Source organism: Colletotrichum siamense, assembly GCF_013390195.1.
Source record: "Colletotrichum siamense strain Cg363 chromosome Unknown KSG_Cg363_contig02, whole genome shotgun sequence".
Taxonomy (NCBI): domain Eukaryota; kingdom Fungi; phylum Ascomycota; class Sordariomycetes; order Glomerellales; family Glomerellaceae; genus Colletotrichum; species Colletotrichum siamense.
The window spans coordinates 1,843,462-1,867,775 of record NW_023501015.1 but is presented as its reverse complement, the minus strand read 5'-3'; the positions used below and the strand labels follow the sequence as shown (position 1 = coordinate 1,867,775).

Below are 24,314 nucleotides of genomic sequence, written 5' to 3'. Positions count from 1 at the left end.
CTAAGCTCACGGGGAACATGGCAGCAGTGACATGGATCCTTTAGGTCTTTGATTCGGTTGACAGGGTCGCGGTAGGTCACTAGCACTCCGTTTACATGCCCGGTCACTTCATCCTCCATCGTTGCTGAGCTCGGAAATGGGTTATCGAAATGTGGCGATGGAAGACTTGCGATGCTGAGGCGAGTGCAGCGGTGTTGGTCTTGGATGCACGAGGTTACTATGTCTGGGCTGCGTCTGCTGTGCCCCCAGAAAGGTGGCTCAATATGGATGTAAGAGATGTTCAGCAGCGGGAGGTAATGTGTGTATTCCAGGCGTTGGCGCGGAAACGAGGTTTTAAACCCTGCAATAGCGATGCTGCGATGGCTGATCGGATGCTAGTTTCTAACAGTGAGGATGATATGTGTATGGGAAGCTTTTAGTGTTCGAATCTTTCTTCCCATCCAACTTTCTTCTTCTCAGCTTCTAGCCATCTAGGAAACACAATTGATAAGCTACAGAAGACAGAACAAAACAGTGAATTCACTTACTTTTCGACTCCACTGATTGGGCCGCCTATCATTCTCTCTATGTTCCTTCGCGATTCGTCCAACTTCGCCATCCCCTCAACTCTCCACGTCGGCCTCTCCTGGTCCGCTCCTGTAAACTCCATCAGGCCCCCCGTCGTCGATGCCATTGCTGGTTTGATTTGATCCCCCAGCAATATGCCGCAGGTCGTTCTGATCAACCCTCTGGAACTCCGACTCGCATGAGAGGCCGCTTGAACCCATTCCTTCGAAGGGCTGCGCCCTCGTCTCGGTCTTGAATGGTATCTGATCAAGCTGGGCGTCTTCTTGCTTGACCGACGTTTGGAGATATTGCACAGGCCCGCTGTTTGTTGTGCTAGGTTTACTTTGATTGCTAACGGATGTCGCTGGCTCTTCCACAACCTCTCGCTTGACATTCGTTGTAGGTCCCGCCTGTTTGGGCAGCTCCGAGCGCATCGCAGCGCCTTGTTTAGTGCCACGGTGTTGCTTTGCCGGCGTTGGGTAAGGCTGTGCTCTGGAGTCGTTGCGACGCTTTTTGTTGTTCTTGCCCTTCCCTCTCCTTCTATCCTGGTTGTTTCCAGGGTTTTTCTCAGACGGTGTAGGTGTTTGTATGTTCGATTGCTCCGCGGTGGCGTTCGAGGACTCGGTCGCAGCGACCACTGGTCTCGACAACTGAGGAGCATCGGCTGGATACTCATAAGACTTTCCAGTAATGTGCGTCGTCGACTGCAACGTATCAAAAACATCATGCAACCGTTTATCGATTCTGTCGATCATCTTATACGGCATTCCTGTGGGACAAGATCCCCAGAGGTTGTACAAGTCGATGCCGCCAGATGTCATTTCTGCAAACTTTTCCTCCAGGCGCCCGCTGTCGCTTGCGACCGTCCCGACCACCTTCTCAAGGTAATCGTCGGCTCCCTTCAAGCGTTCAACAGCGCATTCCCTCTTGCTCCTTGCAATCTCCAGGGCTTTGGTGAGTTCCTCCACGCGAGCCTCGGCTCTCACAACCTCCGCGTCCGCCGCGTCCCTGGCGGCTTTGATCCGGTCCCAAGGCCCGATGCCCCCTTTGACGATGATCTCCTCCCAGGACGCGCTGGATTCGGCTTCCTCGAATTTCTTCCACGCGCATTGGATCACGGGGATGTTGTTGTGCGCAGTTGATGCGTTGCAGCCGCGACAGAAGCTGGGGATCGTTGTTGCGATGGCGTCGACCCCGGTGTCGGGGTCGTACGCGCTGGCGCCATCGATTCTTACTGAGATCACGACGGATTCCGAAGGCTGGTCCATGGTGGCGGGTATTCGTAAAAGCTTGCCTCCCAAAGCTTGAGACTCTCCTCAAGCATTGAAAAGTGGTTTCAACGTGTGTGAGCTGATAGAAAATTGAAGTGACTTCTTCAACGGAAATTACACAGGCCTGTGCTGTGGGGTGTCGCGAAAATTGATTAAGACGCGTCGCGTCGCCGTACCAAGCCTGAGTATTGACACTGTCATGACAATTTGATTATGAGAAGCGTCCTGATTTGGACTGAAATCGCTTTTTGATGATCTCTTACCAAACCCTGGCCACTGGGCATTACAAGCTCTGTTATAAACTTGAGCCATTTCACGACGTGAGCGGCGTCGAAAGACCGATTCCAGCTCATGATAGCTTGTGGGTCCAGATCTAGGTCCGTTTTTCGCTGTGACGCTCAACTCTCCAAGCTCTATGGAGATAACTTGACACGTTGTCCATCGCCCAGCAGCTCACGCATTGCATTTTGAAGTGAAACTTGGACGCTGATACTGCATTTTTCGGGAAATAACTTATGATCACTCTGCAGGCTACACTGACGTACATAGTGGGTGAGTCTCTGGACTATGGAGGAGTGAAGGTCGCTCACGCGCAGCGGCTAGCTGAGGTTCATTTGATGTTACAGATAAAACCGGGACACAGAGGTGAAATTGCAATCATCTTTTGAACAAAAGGTGATACCGCAGCTGAATTGACTACCTCTCGGCGCGTATCCTCGTGCCAATTTGTGTGCTCGGCATGAGAAAATGAGCGAAGTGCCGACATGGTCGGTGTCAAGCGATCGACAGTCTAATGTGCACCAGAAATGGCTCCCTTGAAAGCTCTTGTCGTCGTGCATCCAATTAGACCCAGCTACATACCGGCATCGTAGGAAGGCACAGTAGTAGTAAGCGGTGATGGACTCAGAAAAAGACCAGCAGCAAAAACACCGAGAGCTCCGATCATGTCCACCAGGATCAGCGCATTCATGGCGCGCAAAATCAATCAGGCGTTTGTCGCCGAGCTTATATGACGCTGTTGAGAACATCCACCACTACTCCGTGACACCGAACACCTTATCGAACTAACCTTACGATTTTGCCAGAGTTGTTTTTTTTCTTGTTAGAGCTCAGTCGGGATTCCAAATGGCTTTGTCGACGTTGTCACCTTCCTGCTCGACTTAATCAAAGGCTTCTAGTGCAGAGTCTTGAGTTACAAGATCAGCAAAAACCGGCCTCCGACCTTGACCGGCCCCACTGCAGCAATGACCGGCTTCCCCTTTCCCATGATGAAAACATCGGAGATTCTGACTCCACTTGCTGAGAAATTCGCAGAATTTAGGAGCCTGATTTGCAAGTCACGCTAGCATTTGCTATCTTAACGTGCGCGGCTTTGGCGGTTGGAAACCCGGGAAACTCGGTGCTCGCGAATTCCGAAAGTTCAACGTGGAAGCAGGTTCGCCCGCCCAAGCCTACTAGGTGTTCAGTTGATATCAGGAAGTGTACGATATATCTAGGTGCGATGTTCTGGAATTTTACCACAATATTCAACCCCTTCACATCACACTTCGCACACCTATCCCTGACGATAACGAGCACGGGAGTTTCCCCAAAGTTCCCGATTTCTTGCCGAACCTCCTATTCGCTGGGTCATCATCGCTATGAAAATTCTCCTAGTGTTGGTTTTCCTTTCCTCCCTCGGCCTATCGGCTGCATTTCCTCGACGCCCGTCCTGCTCTTCGGTCTCCATCAACGTCACAGCCGAAGCTGCGAATATCGTCTTCGAAGATCTGCCCGATGTCAACAACGCAACCGCCATACTTACGTTTCTAGCCTCTTCCTTTGATGCCATGCAAACACATCAAGGCCGGCGTCATGTCAACGGAACTTTCATCATCAAAGCTACTCACTGTCGGCCAACGATAGAATCACCAAACTCATCAAGCCTGCAACTGCTGGTTCATGGCATCACATACGACAGGGCAATGTGGTCTGGCTTTGGATTTCCTCAGTATGACTGGCAGACCTACGCCACTTCACTTGGGTACCATACGCTCGCAATCGACAGGCTCGGTCATGGCATCGAATCACCTCATCCGGACCCATTCGCCGTCGTACAGGGTCCCTTAGAAGTGGAAATCATCCATAACCTAATTCACACTGTCAAGGAAGGCCGAAGCACGCTAGGAGACTTTGACAAGATCATTTATGTCGGACATTCATACGGATCATCCCTCGGCAACGTGCTTGCGCAGAAGCATCCACTCGATGTCGACGCCTTCATTCTGACGGGATTTTCGGGAGATCTAGGCACCTCTGCCAGTGCCCTCTCCGCATACGGAGGCGCATCAATGGTGTCGTCTAGGTTCAAGAGACTGCCGCTAGGGTATTTGACCGTTATGAACGAGAGCGACAGGACGGCTAGCTTCTACGGAGGTAGCTTTGATCAGTCTCTTCCTGCGCTGGATTATGACCGGGAAGATACCGTCACAGTCGGAGAACTTTTGTCTCCTGGCCTACAACCCGTCGAGACAGATTATCGGGGTAATGTCTTGGTGATGACGGGGGACTTGGATGTTCTGTTCTGTCCTGGAGGCCCCGACACTTGCGCGGACGCGCTCAGAAGGACGGAAAGTCTATTTCCTAATGCAACCTTCAGCTCTGTCGTTATACCCAATACAGGACACTGTCTGACTTTGCATCAGTCGGCTCCGGTGGTCATGGAAACCGCTCATACATGGTTGCATGGTATACAACATTAAATAGATAGGATTTCCGACCTAGGTTTCGAGAGTTGGGGATTGTATAGTTGGCGAAGACAGGCCTTCGTCGATCATGGTGCCGCCTTGAACGTGGAAAGCTTCAGGTGGGATTGTTGCTTGCTTCATGTTTGGTTGGCAGTGTCTAAGCGTCAAATGAAACTCAATTGAATCAACAATCTTCCTTAATCTAAAATCCTATTGGGCCATCTCAGGCCAAAGCTTCTTCGTCGCCCACATTCGAATCCGGCTTCCAAAGAAGTACACCGGGATCGTGATAGCCCCGAGCACACCCGAAATGATTGCAAAGATATTCATCGCACCGTTGTACCCCGTTAGGTTGATCAGCGGCACTGTAGAATAGCTGAGCCCGAACGAGATGAAACCCCGACCAGCACAGATGACCAACAGCAGCGGCCCGGCTTTGCTCGGGAAACTGTCAATGGCGTAGGTGATTCCGATCAGGTTCGCGCCGAGGAAAGCGAAGTACCCAACGTGGTACGGCGCTACGATCGTCATCCAGTGCCACTGTTCCGGATGCGAGCCGGCTTGACCGTAAAACACACATGCGGCGATTGCAGATACGATTGGGATGCTGAGAATGATGAGTCGGTACTCGGGCTATAATATCTTGTCAGCAATTGAAATGGTTTCGAGTTGCCAGGTAGATCGAATTGGCTTCACTAACCTGAAAGACGCCGTTCTTCCACGTGCTCATCTTCCGCGCCAAGATATCTGACCCGTACCCAAGAAGGGGTACCATAATGACGCAATCTAGCACTTGGACGAGCTGGACATAGCCAAGCCACTCAGTTTGAAATGAGTACGGCGGAGCCATAAGAATCGTCGCAAAGGTCGATGCCTGGTAGACATAGATACCCAAGAAAGTTCCGTTGATGAGTAACATCCATACAATATTCGGAAGACACAAGGATTGAAACGTCTCCTTGTAGAACACGAGAGTCTGACTCCAGTCGGGCTTGAAGTGGAAGATCTTCATGTCGGATCGCCAGGTCCGTTCACCGAACGCTTCGGGTTGAAGGACGTGATTCTCGCGTGTTGTGACCTGGATGACTCTCTCCATGTCGCCGGTCTTGGTGACATTTCCTTCGTCGTCGAACTTGAGATGAACAGCGCCGCCTGCGAAAGAAAAAGGTTAGGCCTCTCATCTATCACACATGTAAATGTAAAGGAAAAGAGCTTACGATCAGCGTCTTCTGGCCTGTCATACTTGGTCTCCACCACGAAGAAGATAGCCAGGGCCAGGATGACGGCATTCATCAAAGTGACGATAATGTACCACCACTTGATACCCCAAGCTGGCACCAGATAAGCTGTCGCAACGAACATGCCAGCAGTGCCCGCAGTCTGAACGCCAATGAACCAGGAAAGCTTCGCGCTGCGCTCGTGGAGGAAGTGAATCTCCTCGATCATGAACGGAGCCAGAGCTTCACTCTGGCCGGCTGCGATGCTGTAGAAGTTTCGGCCTGCAATGTGACTGCTCAGCGAGCCGGAGAATGCACACCATATTCCCGACACCACCATCAAGACGAGCGAGGCCAGGAAGACAGGCCGCCGCCCGAGGGGAACGCATAAGGGCATAGAAAAGAGGTTTCCGATGCCCATGAAAAGCGTCGGATAGGTGAGGAGATCGGTTGCGCGGGTTGCATCTTCAGGTGGGTACTCCTTCAGGACTGACGGGAATACGGCTCCCAGGCCGGAGGTGACCAGGACGGCGATTGCTGAGTACGAGCCAACGACGAAGATGATGAGGTATTTGTGCCATGTTGGAAGATTCAGAGGATCTGTGTGTCTTCAAGTCAACCCCGTTCGACGTTTTGAAGCGACGATGCTTCTGTGAACATGCCATTGACAATGGGCAGATGTACCTTTTGGATCCGGGCTCGGAGTTGGAATCAAGACGACTGAGCCCCCTTGAAGAAGTTGAACCGTGCCGTGCGCCTGCGCCTCCTGTGTCGCTGGTGGTTTGGTGGGTGATTCCACGGTGTCAACCCGCGGCTCATCATCTTTTGGTACAGACGGCTCCGACATCTCTAGTCACCCAAAACCTCAGCTATCAAGTCAATGAGCCAACGAAAAGGCGGTATTGAAAGGCTCTGCAAAGTCTCCGAGCCTGAGGTGAAGTCGGAGGTTATGAGTCAGGGAATACGTTTGGGCTCAATAAGGTTCTCTGTCTTCGTCTAAATACAATTACGGTAAAAGTCTATTGCCCTATCTGAAAGCGCTTCATCATTCATATGCATTGCTGTTTTCTTGAAAACTGCCAGCCTTGAGTTGTTGTTGTCGTATCCATTGACACTCAGCTGCAAGCACACAATACTACTAAAACATCGTGGCTGGCTCATCGGCTCGGCTCAGACCCATCAACTCCCGATAGTATGGGCCATTTCTCAGCCGGCAATTGGTACGGGAGGCGCCTCAACGCGGGGAACTTGGCGTTGACTGTGTCCCCCACGGCTGTGCTCCAATTGACCCCGTGGGGATAGTCTGGGGAAGAAGCGAGATCAACCAGTCACATCAGAGGCAATTCCCGTGAAGATCTGTCATGCCCGCATTTGCATGGATACCCCCCACCATCGGAAAGCCCTGAGCGCTGCCGGAATGAGGGGCCGTCGGCTGGTGTTCCACATGAATCGCCGAAACGTCCGCCCTCACACACGCACACTCGCGCACACAACTCTGCCCTGAGCCGCGTCCGTTGTTTCGGAACCCAAAGCCAAAAAAAAGAGTGAGCCTCTCATAACGACGACGCTTCGGTATCTGCAATCTCCATTCTGCGCCAGCCGAACGCCTGCCTTATCCAGTCCTACGCTCACTCCCGATCAGCTCCCTGGCTCGGGAGCAGCAGCAGCAGCAAGAGGACAACTTGCGACTCACTCCAGTCAGCGGCGCAAGTCACGCCCCTCTTTTCCATACCAAACAAATAATATGTCATCTTCCTACGCAAACCCCGTACCCACTCCGGGTGACTCGTCTTCATTCGTCGACCCGTCAAGCGCGGGGGCAGAGAGCCAGCAGGCGAAGCGTAGACGAATCAACTTCGCCTGCAACTACTGCCGCAACCGCAAGACGCGCTGCGACGAGCAGAAGCCCTCATGCAGGGCCTGCATCGCCGCTGGGATCGAGTGCGTCACCACCGATCGCCGTCGTCCCGGCATCGAGGTGCAGCGGCGCGAGACGAAGCGCCGCATGTCGCGGGCGTCCACCTCGTCCTTGCCGCAGCCCGCGACTCCGGCTGGACCCTATGCGTCTCCTCAGTCTACCAGAGGCGGTGAGATCTGCCACAGCTCGGCGGATATTGCCATTCCCGGGCATAAGAGCTCGCCCTCTGTGGCTGACCTCAGCCATGATGAGAGCTCGAAAGACTCTCACTCCACAACGACAGGTCCAACACCGAGGACAAGGAACTCAACATCAGTACCCGCTACTCACACAGCTCCTCCTCAAGAAGAGGAAGAGCCTCCTAACGGCAATGGAAAGTTCCAAGGAAAGTTACCCGTAGTACGACCAAGCCGGCACAGTACCTCCGTCGAGATTCTAGCCGACTGGTTGGATCTCGCCTCGCGCCGGCTGGGTCTGCAGCACAGGAGGGGTCTACCGACGCCCCCAAGTAACCCGCCTAGTAGCCGAATCCGCGCGCTTCTTACATCGGAGCCCTGCCGCTTCCCTCCCGCAGGATGCGCGCGCCTGTTGGCGGCTAGGTTCTTTGACGGTGTCAACATTCTTTATCCTCTACTGAACCGCGACCGGTTCCAAAAGGACCTTGACTTGGCCCTGGAGTCGGGCCCGGTAGAGCTTGCTGAGACTAGAGGTGTGGCAATTCTCGCTCAGATGTACCTCATCTGGTCCATCGGGTTCTCTGCCGAACCACTGCTCGACCCCGTCGTAGATCCAAGAGAGTACCTCGACTACTGCAAGACACTGTTAGGTCACCTCGTCGTCGCCAACAATGTCGAGAATATCCGAGCAATTGTCCTGTTGTCGCTATGTATGCACTGCTACGACGACTGCGCCGGGGCCTGGAACACGCTCAGCGTCGGCGTCTCCATGGCCATCGCCATGGGGCTGAACAAGCCGCGCACATGTCGTCGCAAGTGTCAAAACAAGAAACCAGACGCCCTCGACGACGAGGAGCGCCGAATATTCTGGCTTGCTATTTATGCCTTTGAAAAGTTCCTCTCATTCGAGATGGGCCGGTTGTCTTCGATTGACGACGAAGACTGCTACCCCGCTCATGTGCAGGAACTTGCGACTTACACAGAAGCTGAGACATCCTCCAAAGGCAAAGCGTTCGCAGTGACGGTTGATCTCGCCAGAATTCTGAGTGAGATTGGTCGAAAATCGGTCATCGTCAGCAGAAAAGAAGACGGTGTCACGGGACCTGCGCTGCAGGCTGTCATTACCGAGAAGGTTCAGACTACCGGAGAGGCACAGCTGCTCCTCACGAGATGGGGCGAGTCCGTTCCCGACGAACTTCGGTACGTGCCGGACCACCCGAAAAACTTCTGCATTGCATTGAAAATGAAGTTAATTGTCTGTCATAGACCAACGTCAGATATCCTCATCGGCTCTAGGATATGTCCGTTTGCTTCTTTTATCTCGATGCATTACAACAACGCGTAAGTCTTCCTCATTCGGGCGTGATCTAACAAAGGGAGATTTCCATCATGAGAGTTTTAGTATGACTAACTAATGTAACCTCAGTCTCGTCATCCTGTCGAGGAATAGTCTCCTCATCAGCGAAGAAGCCATATCGAGCGGCGCCAACATCATCGCCAAAGGCAAGCCATGGGACTACATGGTTCGGAACGGACCGTCGATCGCTGCCAACGCTTCCCGAAAGATGCTTCGCATTCTCGTAGAGACTCTCGATTCCAAGTCAAACTCTGTGTATCCGAGTTTGCTTGTCGCCCTCCATGCTCTCGTCACGCTATCAGTCCATGTCGCCACGCATCCCGACTCCCGCATCTCCGCAATGGACTTCCATGTAAGCAATACTCATGCGTCTTGTTTGGCCTACTAACACCCGGCATAGTTGATCCAAACTGCGGCGGACACAATGAAGGAGGCTTACTCTCGCCTCCGGGGCGACGCCCTCTTCAATGGCCTATTGCACAAAATTGACACGATTCTGCAGCAGTCAACGCCGGCCACGACACGGCTGGCTGCACAACCCATCCCACCAGCAGTTCCAGCAGCATCAACACAAGGGAGCCAAGATAATCCCTGGGCAGCCCAAGGCGACGGCCCAAACCAGACGCCAAATACTTGGGCGGACAACAATAAAATGAAAGAGGCGGGACCCACTCCCGACATGTCGGCAGCACCGATATTCAACCAGAACTACATCGTCCCTGGCGCCAACGACTTTGGATATGATCCCATGGGTGGCATTCCAATGCCGGGTGATGAGTGGTCGCCGAGCATGTCCGATGGAGTCGGATGGGACTGGTCGTGCTTCTCACAGCTGTTGGCTGATCAGTTTCAACCGCAATGAAGTCCGCGAAAACGGCGACAGTTTAGCGCACGTCAACATATCAATAGTTAGACACGCACTTGTTGCATGCATCAAAACTTCGAAGGCTAGACACCGACGAGCCTGAAGATGGTGGCACAGCGCACGAGCCACCGATATGACTTCACTCACCTCCGTCACCCCCAGCCATCACGCATTCAGACTCAGGACTACAAAAATTCAAAAAAGAAATCGACGTGGGCCCGATTCGAACGGACGCTCCCGAAAGAACAAGATTTCGAGTCTTGCGCATTAGACCACTCTGCCACCACGTCCCTTGATTGATGCTGGTGTGGGTCCACAACCGACCCTAGAATCACCTGGCGGGGAGGTGCCGGAGAGGTAGCAGGCAAGGTGGCCGAAGTGGAAGGAACACTGCACTTGTGCTTTCTGTAACAGCACCAGACTATGAGGACTTCTCCGTTATCTAGTTGAAGGAGGTGGGCTGCAAAATCTCTGCGCATGCTTTTTGTCCAGGGCCATCTGAGCACCCAGAGGCTGAAGAACGAAGAGCGCCCAGGTTTAGACGTAGTAGTTATGCCTTGCAGCGGGAAGAGCAGACAAATATCCTATTGCCCGATCTGTTGCCAACGACTTCAAAGATTCTCCTCACTCAAGCGACGTATGAATGCAAAGTCCCTCCGCAAAAAAGAAGAAAAGCCAAGACAAACCCACCGATTGCAAAGCCTCCCTGTATGTCGTCTTTCATAAGAGTGTATACCACTGAAATTACCAGGCACAACATGAAGCCTATGCATCCAAAAGCAAAGACGTACATCTCATTCAAGGTTTCTCTAAACTGTACACCCCATCCAATTGAACTGCCCTTCTTTGGACACGGGCGAAGCCGTTCTTTCATCTTCCTTGGAATTCTTCGGAGCAGAACAGGAAAGATATCAGCGTGGTTGGGGTTTTCGAAGAGATGCATCATAAGATTGGGTCCAATAGGAGGCTCTGTATCAGATTGCTCATATTCGAAGTCGCTTCCAACAGGCAAGAACGCAGAGTCGTGGACGTTGGCCAGTTCGTTGCGGAATAATTCGAACTAATCAAGTTAGTATGCGGACTGACTTTGATTCTCGTAAGCAAGGAATCATACCTTGACAAGATCAATGGCTTTCACATTTCTCAGCCAATTCCAGCGACCTTGCGTACGATAGGTGTCATAGGACGCGCGTAGAAAGTTGAAGAATTGCTGATCTGACTCAATCGCGCATACGTTGGGCTGATGGGCTTTTGTACCCCATCTCATGTAGGGAATGCAAAGGAGGACGAATTTGTGAGTTGGAGTATCCGCCTGCTGTGGTTGAGAGCGCAATGATTGACAACTCTCGGCGGTTTTGTTTTGCTGGTCTGGTCGATGTCGAGGCAGCGCTTGTGGGATTCCACCACGTACCCAGTTCCAAAAGCTGGGTAGAAGATGCCCAATGCATTTCGATTGAGTCTGTCCTGCGTCTTCTGCTTCAATCATAGGTAGCGCTCCTTCTTTCCATCTTCTAGAGGAATATGCATTGAGGAGCATCTTCAACTTCTCGAATGCTCCATCCTGCCTTTCGACGTACCTGTCTCTAAGTCGTCTACCACGGGAGGGCTTCCATGTAAGAGAATAGTTAGTATACATAACAATATAGACGTGAAGAAAACTTACGCAAGTCCATTCCATTATGTGAGCTTTTGGCGTACCCCCAGTTTCGCTGGTTCCGCATGCCCTTGTCAGCTTTGCTGAGAAACGATCCAAGACATTTCGGATTCCAGCATAATAGATTGTTAATGCTGATTTTGGGAAAGAAGAGCTCTCGTCAGTGACGGTATCCTTGAGTCTTGCTTTTAGTTCTTCAATAGCCTGCCCGTGAGCCAGAAAAACCTGTCGATCGAGAAGCTCTTGAGATCCCTCGAGCCTTGCAGAAGGCTTCAACGATGCTTCATCCTCACTGTCGGCGTTGCTTTCAATAGCTTCTATTATTCTGGCGCTGACGTTTTTCTCAACGAGCTTCAGAGTGATGACCAGAGTGCGTTGCGTCTTTGTGTTTGCGAGGGATTCCAGATAGCTGAAATGCAACGACACATGTCGGCTTACTATCTTCACTGCCTCCTCAAAGGTCAAGGCCTGGCTTATGATCTTCCGCCAAAGTAGCTTGAGGTCGCCATCGACGAGTGAAATTGCTGCCAGGCCAACCAAGTCTGTACGCACAAAGATGTCGTCGTTAGCTATCACGCTTTGAGAGATGGTGGTAGATGCCATGTAAGTTTTTTAATATACCTTTTCTCGGAGACTTCAACGGAAGATTGGTCTTCAAATTTGGTTTGGTAATGCCTTCGTGAGATAATGAGCGACCAGCATGAACGTTGTGGCTTGATTCAACTGGATATTGTTGGCGGGCCCCTCCCGAGATTCCATGGTCAGCGGCCGGACTGGGTTCCTCGTACCCTTCGTCAAGTTCATCGGCTCGCTCTTGAACCAGACCCTTCTGCTGCGAGAGTATGTCTTGCGATTGCCTGGAAGCTGGCAAGTCGCCTGGAACACGGCACGAACTCGTTGCTTCGAGTCGGGGGCCAAGCGCTATGCCAGAGTCCGGATAGGATTCAGCAACCGATGAAGTGTGGTTCTGGCATGTGTATCCAACAAAAATCGTTCTTTTCTGAACGAAATGACCACGTCTGCCATAGCTCGCGCATTTGTCAATATCGTGCTCGTAGTAAAGACAGCTGCAAGCGCTATACAGCTCGATGATCCGATAACACATGGTGATTGCTAATGGCCAAGAATATGGGATTAAGTAGCGCCGCAATGGCATTATGTCGCAAAGGGGCTTCAAATCAAGACTCGCTGATGCTGGTTCTAACTGGAAGGCGGGATACTAGTGGGAACAGGACCTTCAACCCCGCGTTCACTTCATGGCCATGTCTAGCCTTGCGTCGGATCTTGGACACGCAGTGCACACATGATTCGTTGATTTTGACTTGGTCTCCGTCTCGTTCTCACCACTCAGCGTTGGCTGCACTTATCGATAGCTGTGGGTGGGTGCATCACTGGCGGCTGGACTGCTAAAGCGTCGGTAGGGATAATCAAGTTCACAGCTGTGTAATGCAAACATCACTTAAAGAAATTTACGGCATTTATCCTGTGGCTTATCACAGCACAGCTGAAAGCCTTCGCTACTCCCAGAGGTTTCTGCTGTCGATTGCATCTTCAAAAATAAGGTACGCTTGGCGACCGCAGTCCCAGGAGCCTAGGCAGTACAGGCAGCATTTTACCAAACTGTACTCCGGCATTTACGACTTGCCGATTGCGATTCTGCGCCGCAAGCCCGACCCCCTGGCCTCTGATTGTGATAGCGGATTGGACCGGTCGGCGGGTCTAATTTCAGCATGCATGTAGGATTAGGCTGCAGCCTGCGCCAGATTTGGCGACTTGGTTACGACGTAGACTAGGTTGCATTCAAGACAGGCAAGAAAAGAGGTGGGCCAAGTTCTCAGCTCTAACAAAAGATCCATTGCTCATGCCGAGTTCCCCCTTCATTAGGTCTTAAATATCGGAACCCAGGTGCGACTCAGCTTCCCAGTACCCACCCTTCCATTTTCTATCGCCAACCAATAACACGGAATGAGGAATCATCAGCATTCGGACTTGCCTCAGAGCAGAACAGCCAAGGGAGGTATATCGATGGATAAGATATGGGCCGAAGCCGCTGCATCTTTTGAAAGCATCTGTGGAGAGTCACTGAAGCGAGGTGAAGTCAAGAGTTTTGAGGATGTTCAGAGAAGAATTGAGAAAACTTGCGAGAGGGCTTCAGGTTCCGAGTCAAAACCAGAAGACAAGTGGGACACTGCGAAAACGGTCGGACTCAAGTCGTTGCAATACTTGAAGTTGCTTGTAGGAGCCGCGGCCCAAGCTTCATCTCTGGTATGTTTTGAATACCTAAACGACTGCATCACCAGTTCAACATTGATTAAGTGCTAATGTCCTTAGATCCCCATCCCTCCTGTAGCAGCAAGCATTACTACAACAGCGCTTTCCTTCGTCTTTGATATCCCTCAAACCATCAGGGGCTACAACAACGCCATTGACAGCGTCTTCAGCGAAGTTTCTTCCGCACTGTCTCAGTTTCAGATTTACCGATCGGTGGAAAATCTTGATCCGTTGTTAGTTGAACAAATCCACCTGGTTTTGGTTAGTTTCGTCAAGATCTGCGCCCATGTCGTCAAGTATCGCCAGAGTCGCAAACGCGACCGCTTCTGGGAGCAGACCAAGCTCATCTTGGGCGAGAACTCGGGTTTGAGCGACGAGATGGCCGAATTCAAGGGGCTTCTCCAGGGCCAACGTGACGTTGAAGGCACCGTGACGCTTGCTGTGGTTGCAGAAACGAGGAAGGACATGGCCGTCGCACTCGAGAAGATTGTCGTTTTCGGCAATATCGCCGAGGCAACGCATCAGATGGTGCGAGAGACGCAGAGGGGCGTGCAATCTCTGAACGACGACTCGGATCGCACCAAGACTCTGACCAAGATTCGCGATATTCTAGGTGTGCCATTGACGGTTCGTCTCGACACGACAACCACGCAGACATGCGTCGACCTCGCCAACAAGTGTCTCGACAACACCGGTTCATGGATCTGGAGACACCATGCATACCTCGCTTGGACTGCGGGTAAAGAAAGAGACGTGCTTATCGTCTCTGGTCCCCCATCATCTGGCAAGACGTCAGCTTGCGCTCTAATCACCAAGCGTCTGGAGGAGCAAAAGGACCGTACCTACGTTGCGCATTACTTCTTTCCACCGAGTGCCAGAAAGTCGGATGACAACAAGAATTCCGTACAGTCTGCTTTGAAGTACATGGCTTTTCAAATTGCTCGGGTCGATGCCACGGTGCTGAAGACGTTGGGCAAAGCCTGCGACACAAAGCCGGCAGTCTTTCGTTCCTCGACAAGCTTGGACCTGATTGATCTGTGGAAGGAACTCAACATTGGGGCGGCTGGTTCGGGAGCCACATACTATTTTTTTGTTTGACGGCGTTGAGAACCTCCCTGACGCACAAGCTGGGATGCTGCTGGACTTTGCTTCCGACTTTCAGCTGGAGCAAGAGTCGGCGGGGCGGGCGCGTCTACTGATCAGCGGCACGAATAGCTTGTTTGATAAGAACGCGAATGTCAGCGGAGCGCTTCGAATCGACATGGAGAAGCACAACCAAGACGACATGCGCATCCTCATTCAGGATACGCTCAACAAAAATGGAATGCTGCAAAGCACGAAGCCAAACTCTGAACAGGAAAGGGCAAAGGCAAAGATTCTCGAGAAGATACCTCCGAAGGTTGACGGAAAGTACTCACTCTTGCGCTTCGAGTTGGACAGGTTGAAGCGACAACTGAGCAAGCGGACTGCAATTCAGGAGCTCGACGAAATGCTTGATCAGACAATGAGCAGCCTGGAAGCCGCTATCAAAGACCTGGAGCGCTCCTTGACCGCAGACGATATTTCAGAGCTCAATGATTTGCTGAAATGGGTCATGTACAGCCATGATTACATGTCTTTAGCACAGCTTGAGGCCGCTATGGTAGGTTTGTTTGTGTACGAAGTAAGACGCATAGACTCATGCGGATTATAGGTATTGACCTCCGACATTGCTTCACTGACGTCCCTCGAGTACGTAATTCGGACCAAATACTCGGCTATACTGAGCATTGAAGATGAATATTACGTTTATCTCCAGGACGGAATGGAGGAATATTTGCAGAAGGTCGACACCTCTTCCGGACAATCGCAACAGTCAATGGGAGGATCGACCATCAGTATGACCATTTCCATCAACAATGTCGACCAAGAGCTTTGTGGAAATTTCCTGTGGGACCTTGCGGACATGGCAATTCGAAATAAGTTCAAGTTCAATTTCGACGGCGAGGCTTTCAACCCAGCGCACAGCAGCAAGAGACCTCTTGCCGTCGACGAGCTCGAAGCAAACTACACCATTGTCACTCAGGCTTTCAAGTACTTGAGCAACGAGCCCACGGATGCGACACAGAATGTTGGCCGTTACGTTGTTGAATTTTTACCGTACCACCTCAATCGCGTTCGCGAGCTCGAAGATGAGGACAAGGGAATGCTAAGAGATGATCAGCGTTCAGAAATTGGCCAGCAGCGTCTCCGCAAGTGCAATCGGATTGGCAAACTATTCAAGTCAACTAGTCAAAGTGAGGCCATCGCCATCCCTCAAGTAATCAATTCGACCCCCTCCGATTGACTTGGCTAACTTGATATCTTATAATCTAGCCAATAAGAGGCCTTAGATCAGCTATTACCCCACTTATTAGAACGGCCAGCCACACTGGCATACGTGAGGGCCCCCCTTTAGGGGGCCCCCTAGAAGGGGGGGGGGGGGGGGGGGGGGGGGGGGGGGGCCTTCGGGGGGTCCTTCTCGAGGGTCCTTCTCGAGGGTCCTTCTAGGGGGCCCTAGGAGGGCCCTAGGAGGGGCCCTAGGAGGGCTTCTGAGGCTGTAGATAGCCTCAAAATTACCCGATTAAGAAGTCTATATAACATCACTTTATATAGTGATTGACTTGTTTTAATTGCAAGTTCGGCAAGTAATCAAAAACGCTAGAAAAAAGAGCCAATTTAACAAGTCTGGGGGTCAAAATTGACTTGATTGCACTTGCGGAGACGCTGTTGGCCAGGGTCTGTATAAAATCTTCAAAGACGACACAGTCTTCCAACGCCACATCAAAATCTGGCAGGATATTGAGTGGTCTGTGGACGAGATGAGAGCCATCCAAACGTGGCTTATGGACTCCGCAGCGGTGCGAAAGGTGGATAGGAAATGGCGTACGGCTGTCCAGAGGGCTTCCAGTCCTATTACGGGCTACTTAAATGAATTGGTGAAGACGATGTTGCGGGGCCTCTTGAGACAGAGGAGCTGGCAAATGTACAACGCTTCAAAATGGCTGAAACGCTTTATGGAACTGGTAAGTAATCCGCAACTAGCCAATCTCCATTCAGATCTGTATATTGACGTAAGTCAGGACCAACTTCAACCCGCGCCGTCCCCAATATCTCCAGACGATTCCAACGAGGAGAAATACGAAGTAGACTCATACATTGCTTCTCTTGAGGGTAATATTGACTGGGAAACCACAAATAAATGGTGTCAAGATGTACTGGGTCTGCCAGACACTGATCTGGACTCTCTGTGGTATGAGGGTCTGGCCAAGGCCGCATCGGCAAAGAATGACTATGAGGCGGCAATTTCGCTATACAAGCAAGCTATCGAATGCGATAATCCGAGTTGGCTATGCTACCGTGAACTTGGGGTGGTATATGACTGCCTAGACTTGCAAGCGGACGCCATCGCACAGCTTGAGATTGCTCTAGACAGAGCAGCGCAGGACAACGCTCACCCCGAGGGAAACAACGCGGAAATTGTCACAATGCATATCATGCTGGCGGGAATTGCTGCTAAGATTGACAATGTGCGTCAAGCGGCGGACCACTATTCAATCGCTTGTGAAAGCGAGGAAACATCACAAGTCATATGCGGCCAGATAGGTCTTCTCCAAGCGACCTTGAGTCTCGCTGACCCTGCAGAAGTCATACAGGTGTTGGAGAAGATCTTTTCGAAGACTGACCAAGAGTTGGCACTTGAGTTTTTCAGATCGGTAATGCTTGAGGATGGCTATGATTCCCTTATCTGGGGCGTGTTCCGCTCAGCCAAGGAGGACTCGGGTCTTCTCAAGAAGATCATGAAATCGATGGAGACCGCCACTGCGATCCTTCACCGGAGGGAGGCCAACAAGATTCCCAGTGTACAATACGTCGACGATGAAATCAGGGGCATGTTGTTGTATTACCAAGGTGTAGGAGCGTACAATTTTGGGGTCTCGACTGATGGCACAGATCCGACAGAAGAGGCCATACGGCTTTGGACGGAAAGCAGAGACTTTCTCAAGAGATGCGGCGGACCTAGCGCGCTCAGGGCGCGCTCCAAAGCTACATCAGCACTCTCGAACCACTATTTCGAGAAGTTATTGGACGAGGGGTTGCAACATGACCACATGGAGGCACTAACCAAAATGGCGAAGGACGACTCTGAGGTTGCAAACATTGATATGGAATCTACTGGACTTTTGGGAGCTCTCTACGCGCGTAACAACGACAGGGAAAGCGCCCGAGAGGTTCTCCGACATCGAGTCAAGGAAGCTTTGCAAATCCTTTCGGACGACATTCCTGAGAACGACTACGTGGGTTTCGATATGCTCTTCCAGAATTTCTTACAATGCCAGGATCTGGAAGACGCTTCCATCGCCTTATCTCTTCTCATCCCACCGGACACCGTCACTGCTGCCCTGCAATTCAGTCCTGAGGACTTGAAAGAGGTCAGACGAGAGGACAGGCAGCGGGTGTTGGAGGTAGTTACCACTTTGGCGCAAGACATCATCCAGACTACAGGGGCTCAGGTTCCGGATCTCTACAAACAGTACCAACGCCTCGATGCTGCCCAAGCTTACTTCGAGGATCTTGTTCCCACAGCTCAAGGCAAGGATAACGACAAGGACAGCGGCAATATCGAGAAAGAAAACGCAGCCGATGGCGAAACTAAGCCTACGCCCAGCGGGCATGGTGCCACTTTCTACGCGCATTCTTTGCTTCGAAGCAGGCTGTTTGACCCCGAGATCGAGATTTACATGACGAACGTACGATGGGGCGCTCATTGTGATGGCAGTGGTCCCGATGGAAAGAAATGCACCAATCTGGTGAACCGAGACCAGAATTTCTTTCACTGCACGCACTGCGCCAATCGAGACTTTTGCGTAGAGTGTCTCACTCGATTGCGCGATCCTGACTCTGATTTAATGGTCGTCTGCAGCCCGAAGCATCAGTGGTTACGTATTCCTCCCCAAGGAGACAGCTTCTATTTTGGGGATTTGGCCAAGAGAATCCGAAAACCTTCGGTGAAGGCCATGGAAGGGGACGACAAGGTGTTCATAATAACCCCTGCTGGTGATGAGGAGTGGATCTCAGTACAGGCTTGGCAAGAAGGGTTAGTGAAGGAATGGAAGATATCACAGGAGGAGTTGAAAGGCGATGGGGGACTGCGACCCCCGCCCCCGCCCCCGCCCCCGCTGGAGGGGGATGAATAGATGCTGGAATATTGTGAATGTGTGAATGTGTGGACATTTTGTAGATTTTGATTTTGGTTAAAACTCATACCTCCCCGCTGATGTATCCATTGCAATCTACTTTAGTGTTGAATTCATGACGTTGTGTCTGATCAAATTACTTGTCGCTCAAGCAGAGGGAATTATCTCCCCGTCGACCAAGCAATTGGTGACTGCACTGCAACTTCCAAAAAATGATACTTCGTGTAACTTTCAAGTTCAAATCAATAACCAGTATTGTACATGCTAAACAAGTCAACTTCAGCAGAAGATGATCGACCAAAAATGTTTGCGTGCCGTTGTACCGCTAGCCGCGCTTTCGTACTAGCTACTGCAAATCCCACAGTCTCTACCTTCGAGTTTCGTGAATCATGTCTCTGATGACCCAAGTAGCTCAGAGTTTGGGTCTCGCGGTGGGCGTGGCCGTGGCTGATGCGTAGACAGTCGTGACCAACGTAGTTCCCTCGTCCAGGTTGTCCACGATGCAATCACCCTTGGCACCTTGCTGAATCTTGGCGCAATCCTCGTCAGTGAGCTTCGAGGTAAGCTTGATGCAAAGATCGTCACGCGACTCTTCAGCTACCCCGCCTCTTGTAGCGCAAAGACCGGTAATTCCGGCGATGTTTTTGCTGTTCGCGTCCGCGCAGCGACATCTAAACAGCTCTTGAGAAAGGGCGGCGCTACGAGTGGTGAGCCAATGAATTCTTGTGAGTGGATTTTGTGGACATACCTGAAGAGAGCAGCGGCTAGTGTAAGTGCAGAGGCCTTCATTTTGCTTAATTGCACGTGCCAGTGACTTCGATGGTTGACTGTTTTTGGGACTTCTCTTTTCGAGAATGGCTTCAAATTCAAGAAGTAGTCAATGATGTGGTAAGGAGCCTGGCTGTTGAAAAGAGAGCTTTACATGACCAGCGGCATAGCTATTTATCATCGACGACGGGGTGTGGGCATTCGGGTGTACACCTCGCAGGGGGGTCTACAGACTTCCTAGGGGGCTGTGGCCGTGTAAGCGCCACATACTTATACAAAAAAATACAAGTTATACAGTGAAATTCAAAAAAGCTCTCTAAGTGCCCTAAAGTTTATACGAGGGGAAAATGGATTGATGATTGCGCATATGCTCAGCATATGCGCGCCCTTAGGGCCCCTAAGGTAGGGCCCCTAAGGCAGGGCCCCTAAGGCAGGGCCCCTAAGGCAGGGCCCCTAAGGCAGGGCCCCTAAGGCAGGGCCCCTAAGGCAGGGCCCCTAAGGCAGGGCCCCTAAGGCAGGGCCCCTAAGGCAGGGCCCCTAAGGCAGGGCCCCTAAGGCAGGGCCCCTAAGGCAGGGCCCCTAAGGCAGGGCCCCTAAGGCAGGGCCCCTAAGGCAGGGCCCCTAAGGCAGGGCCCCTAAGGCAGGGCCCCTAAGGCAGGGCCCCTAAGGCAGGGCCCCTAAGGTAGGGCCTTTAAGGTAGGGCTTATGCTGAGTATATGCTAGGTATAACCTCTAAAGCTTAGAGGGTAGGGCCCCTAAAGCCCCTAAGGCTTAGGGGGTATATACTGAGCATATACCCTAGAAAGCTTACGTATAGAGGGTTATATTAAGGCTAGAGTATATACTTAGTATATGCTAGACCTTATACTGTGTAGGCCCTTTATATATGCATAATAGAGGGCCGAAGTTCCCCCGCGCCCCCCTCGGAAGTCTGTAGACCCCTAGGCGAGCAGCACTCCGTGGGCGTTCATCCCCAGAGAACGGGAACGGTGGATACAGCCCTACCAGCTACCTGACGGCCTTGAACGGCGTGCCGACGTCGCAATCAATGGCGCAGCGAATTTACGATAAAATCCCGCGTTACTGAGTCAGTAAGGGCCATCAACAACGCTTCTAGAAGACGGCCTCCCAATGTGAAACAGGACATGCCCTGCTGATGCGAAACCTGCTCCCCGACCTTAGCAAGCTTGGAAGGCCTCGTGCTAAATAAAACAGCCTTGATCCCAGTTCGCATTGTTGACAACTGCGGATGAACTATCTATCACATTCCAATTGTTTGCTCGGCTCATCTTGGCGAGCGATGCCTTTCTTCAATCCTACGAAACTCGTCAGACTTGCGCCTAATTATGCGGTGCGCAGCCCGTATTGTGGGGTTCAACAAAGTGGCTCCTCGAACTCTATTTTCATGTCTTTTGCCAGAGGCAGCAAAAGCTTCAGAACATCGCAATGAGCGTCAAACAGTGGAGCGACCTCAAATAAAGTACTTTGAACTCTAATGCCCGTATGTCTTGCTCTTGTTGGCGCCGGATTCAAATAGCAGACTTCGGGACGCCAATCTTTCCCGCTTCGCTGTCATTGCGTGTGACTTCACTGACGGCTCGGTCTATTCCCCTACAAGTTCCAAGCAAACTCGAATTATCTTATCCGAACTCTTATTATTTTGTGTTGGTCTGATATCACTCTACTTGTCTGGTGTGTTGATCATTGTGGGGCCCGGTAAACCGAAAGTTTGGTCTGGCTCAGTCGGCATCTGTAACACACTCAGGGGCAGCCGACGGAATAGTGAGCTCTAAGCCAGGTCCCTCAAAGGGTCGTACGGGCGGAACAATGGGCATATGGCACAATACCGTGTCCAAAATATCGAAACAGCTCCAGGCTTTTTAACATTGTATTCTAGTCTAGCCGCTCACGTCTCTAGGCAACCTCTTTCTTTGCGGTTGTATTCCGAGTCATCGCTTACCACGCAACTCTAGCAATCGGACCTCGCGGGAACAGCCTCACAACCAGCTTGCGAATCTCGTCCATGAATAAGATGCCCAACGCCAAAGGCACGGGAATAAGCCAGAACTCAATTGGAACGGAAGCTGTACCGAAAAGCTTCTGAATCCCGGGAACTTCGGTGACGAAAATTGCGATCGCGAGGCTGATGATGGCGCTCGCAATAAGCCACGGGTTTCGTCTCACCTTGGTGATTGGATCTGCCTGAACGATACTGAGTCTCCGGTTGCGAACCGCGAGGATGTTGCCCCACTGGAGGAACAACAACGTGACGAAGTAGACGCACTGGCCGGTTGCATTGAAGTTGGTGAGCTCATCGAGGGTGTACCCATGGTAGCCTTCAGCGTAGCCTTCAAACAAGAAGAAAAGCTCATGGATTGGGAAGCCGGCGTACTTCCACATGTAGAAGAAGAACATTGAATGCGCGCAGACCGTCTCCATGAATCCCGTGAAGAGGTATGCTTGCGCGTAGATCTTGAGATTGATGAGGTGATCACGCTTGGCATTGCGGGGAGGAAGGGAGAGCAGATCAAATTCTTGCTTCTCCATGATGAGCGATAGAGAGAGAAACAGATCGGTGAAGACGCAGATGACGATCATGAGAAAGACGCTCAACGGTAGAGGAACTCCAAAGAAGACGTTAACGAGCACCGGCCAGATCTCAGACCAGCTGCCTGCAGGAAGAAGATACGCAATGACCTTCTGCAGATTCTGAAAGACGAGACGTCCGAGACGAATGGCTTCGACGATGGAGTCAAACTGATCCATGAGAACAAGATCCGCTGCCTCAATCGCAACATCACTGCCTGTGACGACAGCTACGCCGACGTCAGCAGCCCGAAGTGCCGGAGCATCATTGACACCGTCACCAGTCACCGCGACCACATTCTCACGGTCGCGAAACTCATTGACGATGCGCAGCTTCTGCTCAGGAGTCGTGCGTGAGAACACAATCTCGTCGTACTCGCAGACAATATCCCAGTCCTGTGCCATCAGCCGAGCAACGGAAGCTCCCTCGAGAAGGAGACTGCGGCCGTTTCCAGCAAGGCGCTCACGTCGAAGCTCTTCGGCTGTGGGTGTCGTACCCCTCCTGATGGTGTCGAAGGTGTCGGGTTCTGATGTGGTGAAAATGCCAATGTTGTGGGCTATGGCGGCGGCAGTAATGCCGTAGTCACCAGTGACCATGAAGAATCTCGCCCCAGCACGCCGGCAGTTGGCGACGGTGGAGGCGGCCTCCGTCCGGGGAGGGTCGATGATACCCAGAATGCCCACAACAGTGAGGTTCTCCAAAGCTTTCATCGCAACTTCGTCGCTGAAGGCATTGGTTCCAGGAGAATGAACAGTCTCCAAGACTTTCTCGCAGATGACCACAACTCTCTCAGCGTTGCGAGAAAGCTTGTCCTGAATTTCTTTGAATGACGTCTTGGCATTTGCGCCAAGGGCCTCGGTTGATTGTGTTCTCCCCGACCAGAAGCTGGAACAGGCTGGCAACAAAACGTCAGGTGCCCCTTTGACAAACATGCGGAAATAGTTGCCCTTCTCCGCGGCACCTTCGTGGACCAGTGTAAGCATCCACTTGTTCTTGGAGTTGAATGGAATGGAGAACACTCGTGGGAAATTCGACACGATCGCGTCCCCGTCTCGGGCTGAGGCAGCAAACTTGAGGACAGCCACGTCCGTGGCGTTGCCCTCGGCTATTCTCTCCCGAGGGGGTAGATGCATCGAATCTGCTCCGAATGATGCGTCATTGCATAGGAGGGAAGCTTTCTGTAGCATAGAAAAGATCGCATCGGGCTTCTCCGTGTTGAGAGCTTGGTGCACAACGTCAGGTGAACTGAGGAGCTGGTCCACGAACGCGACAGAGTTGACAGTCATCTGATTCTGTGTCAATGTCCCAGTCTTATCAGAGCATACGACATTGACGCAACCCAAAGTTTCGACAGTAGAGAGACCCTTGGGGAGGATGTTGACCGCCTTCATCCTTCGGGCGACCATCATGAGTGTCAATGCGACAGCCACCGGCATGCCCTCGGGGATAAAGGCGACGACGCAGCCCATAACATTGTTCAACATTTGAACCACGTTCATGTACGAAGGATGATCGCGCTTCAGCCAAGCTATCCAGGCCACAAAGATCAAGAGCGCCAGGAAGACTGTGAGAACGACGATGATTCGAACGAATCTCCAAATCTCCTTTTGAATCAGTGTGACCTTCTCTCCGACGTCTGTTGTAGCTCGAGCAACTCTTCCCATGACCGATTGAGCACCAGTCAGGATCACAACACCGATGCCGTGGCCATTCACGACGGTTGTGCCCATCAATGCAATATT

The 24,314-nt window shown here is 51.8% G+C and overlaps 8 protein-coding genes across 8 annotated transcripts; 3 read left to right on the top strand and 5 right to left on the bottom strand.

Annotated features, from left to right (window-relative positions):
• Nucleotides 1-602: 602 nt before the first annotated feature.
• On the bottom strand, nt 603-1,814 carry CGCS363_v002490 (uncharacterized protein; the record flags this gene model as incomplete). The annotated part of the gene is made up of 1 exon (XM_036634339.1): nt 603-1,814. The coding sequence occupies one exon, from the start codon at nt 1,812-1,814 to the stop codon at nt 603-605; it is 1,212 nt and encodes a 403-aa protein (XP_036499816.1).
• Nucleotides 1,815-4,753: 2,939 nt separating this feature from the next.
• Nucleotides 4,754-6,607, bottom strand: CGCS363_v002489 (putative MFS-type transporter; the record flags this gene model as incomplete). Its single annotated transcript, XM_036634338.1, has 4 exons — nt 4,754-5,176; nt 5,244-5,695; nt 5,761-6,360; nt 6,445-6,607. The coding sequence occupies 4 exons, from the start codon at nt 6,605-6,607 to the stop codon at nt 4,754-4,756; spliced, it is 1,638 nt and encodes a 545-aa protein (XP_036500855.1).
• An 897-nt stretch (nt 6,608-7,504) lies between these two features.
• On the top strand, nt 7,505-10,073 carry CGCS363_v002488 (putative transcriptional regulatory protein; the record flags this gene model as incomplete). The annotated part of the gene is made up of 4 exons (XM_036634337.1): nt 7,505-9,054; nt 9,121-9,195; nt 9,281-9,563; nt 9,612-10,073. The coding sequence occupies 4 exons, from the start codon at nt 7,505-7,507 to the stop codon at nt 10,071-10,073; spliced, it is 2,370 nt and encodes a 789-aa protein (XP_036500854.1).
• A 631-nt stretch (nt 10,074-10,704) lies between these two features.
• Nucleotides 10,705-12,333, bottom strand: CGCS363_v002487 (uncharacterized protein; the record flags this gene model as incomplete). Its single annotated transcript, XM_036634336.1, has 4 exons — nt 10,705-11,136; nt 11,191-11,391; nt 11,488-11,682; nt 11,740-12,333. The coding sequence occupies 4 exons, from the start codon at nt 12,331-12,333 to the stop codon at nt 10,705-10,707; spliced, it is 1,422 nt and encodes a 473-aa protein (XP_036500853.1).
• A 1,422-nt stretch (nt 12,334-13,755) lies between these two features.
• CGCS363_v002486 (uncharacterized protein) lies at nt 13,756-16,327 on the top strand (the record flags this gene model as incomplete). Its single annotated transcript, XM_036634335.1, has 4 exons — nt 13,756-13,995; nt 14,062-15,067; nt 15,129-15,643; nt 15,695-16,327. The coding sequence occupies 4 exons, from the start codon at nt 13,756-13,758 to the stop codon at nt 16,325-16,327; spliced, it is 2,394 nt and encodes a 797-aa protein (XP_036500852.1).
• A 514-nt stretch (nt 16,328-16,841) lies between these two features.
• On the top strand, nt 16,842-19,217 carry CGCS363_v002485 (uncharacterized protein; the record flags this gene model as incomplete). The annotated part of the gene is made up of 2 exons (XM_036634334.1): nt 16,842-17,045; nt 17,103-19,217. The coding sequence occupies 2 exons, from the start codon at nt 16,842-16,844 to the stop codon at nt 19,215-19,217; spliced, it is 2,319 nt and encodes a 772-aa protein (XP_036500851.1).
• Nucleotides 19,218-19,629: 412 nt separating this feature from the next.
• CGCS363_v002484 (uncharacterized protein) lies at nt 19,630-20,006 on the bottom strand (the record flags this gene model as incomplete). The annotated part of the gene is made up of 2 exons (XM_036634333.1): nt 19,630-19,915; nt 19,966-20,006. 2 exons carry the CDS (start codon nt 20,004-20,006, stop codon nt 19,630-19,632), a joined length of 327 nt encoding a protein of 108 aa, XP_036500850.1.
• Nucleotides 20,007-21,941: 1,935 nt separating this feature from the next.
• Nucleotides 21,942-23,168, bottom strand: Atp4a (Potassium-transporting ATPase alpha chain 1; the record flags this gene model as incomplete). The annotated part of the gene is made up of 1 exon (XM_036634332.1): nt 21,942-23,168. The coding sequence occupies one exon, from the start codon at nt 23,166-23,168 to the stop codon at nt 21,942-21,944; it is 1,227 nt and encodes a 408-aa protein (XP_036500849.1).
• Nucleotides 23,169-24,314: the final 1,146 nt, after the last annotated feature.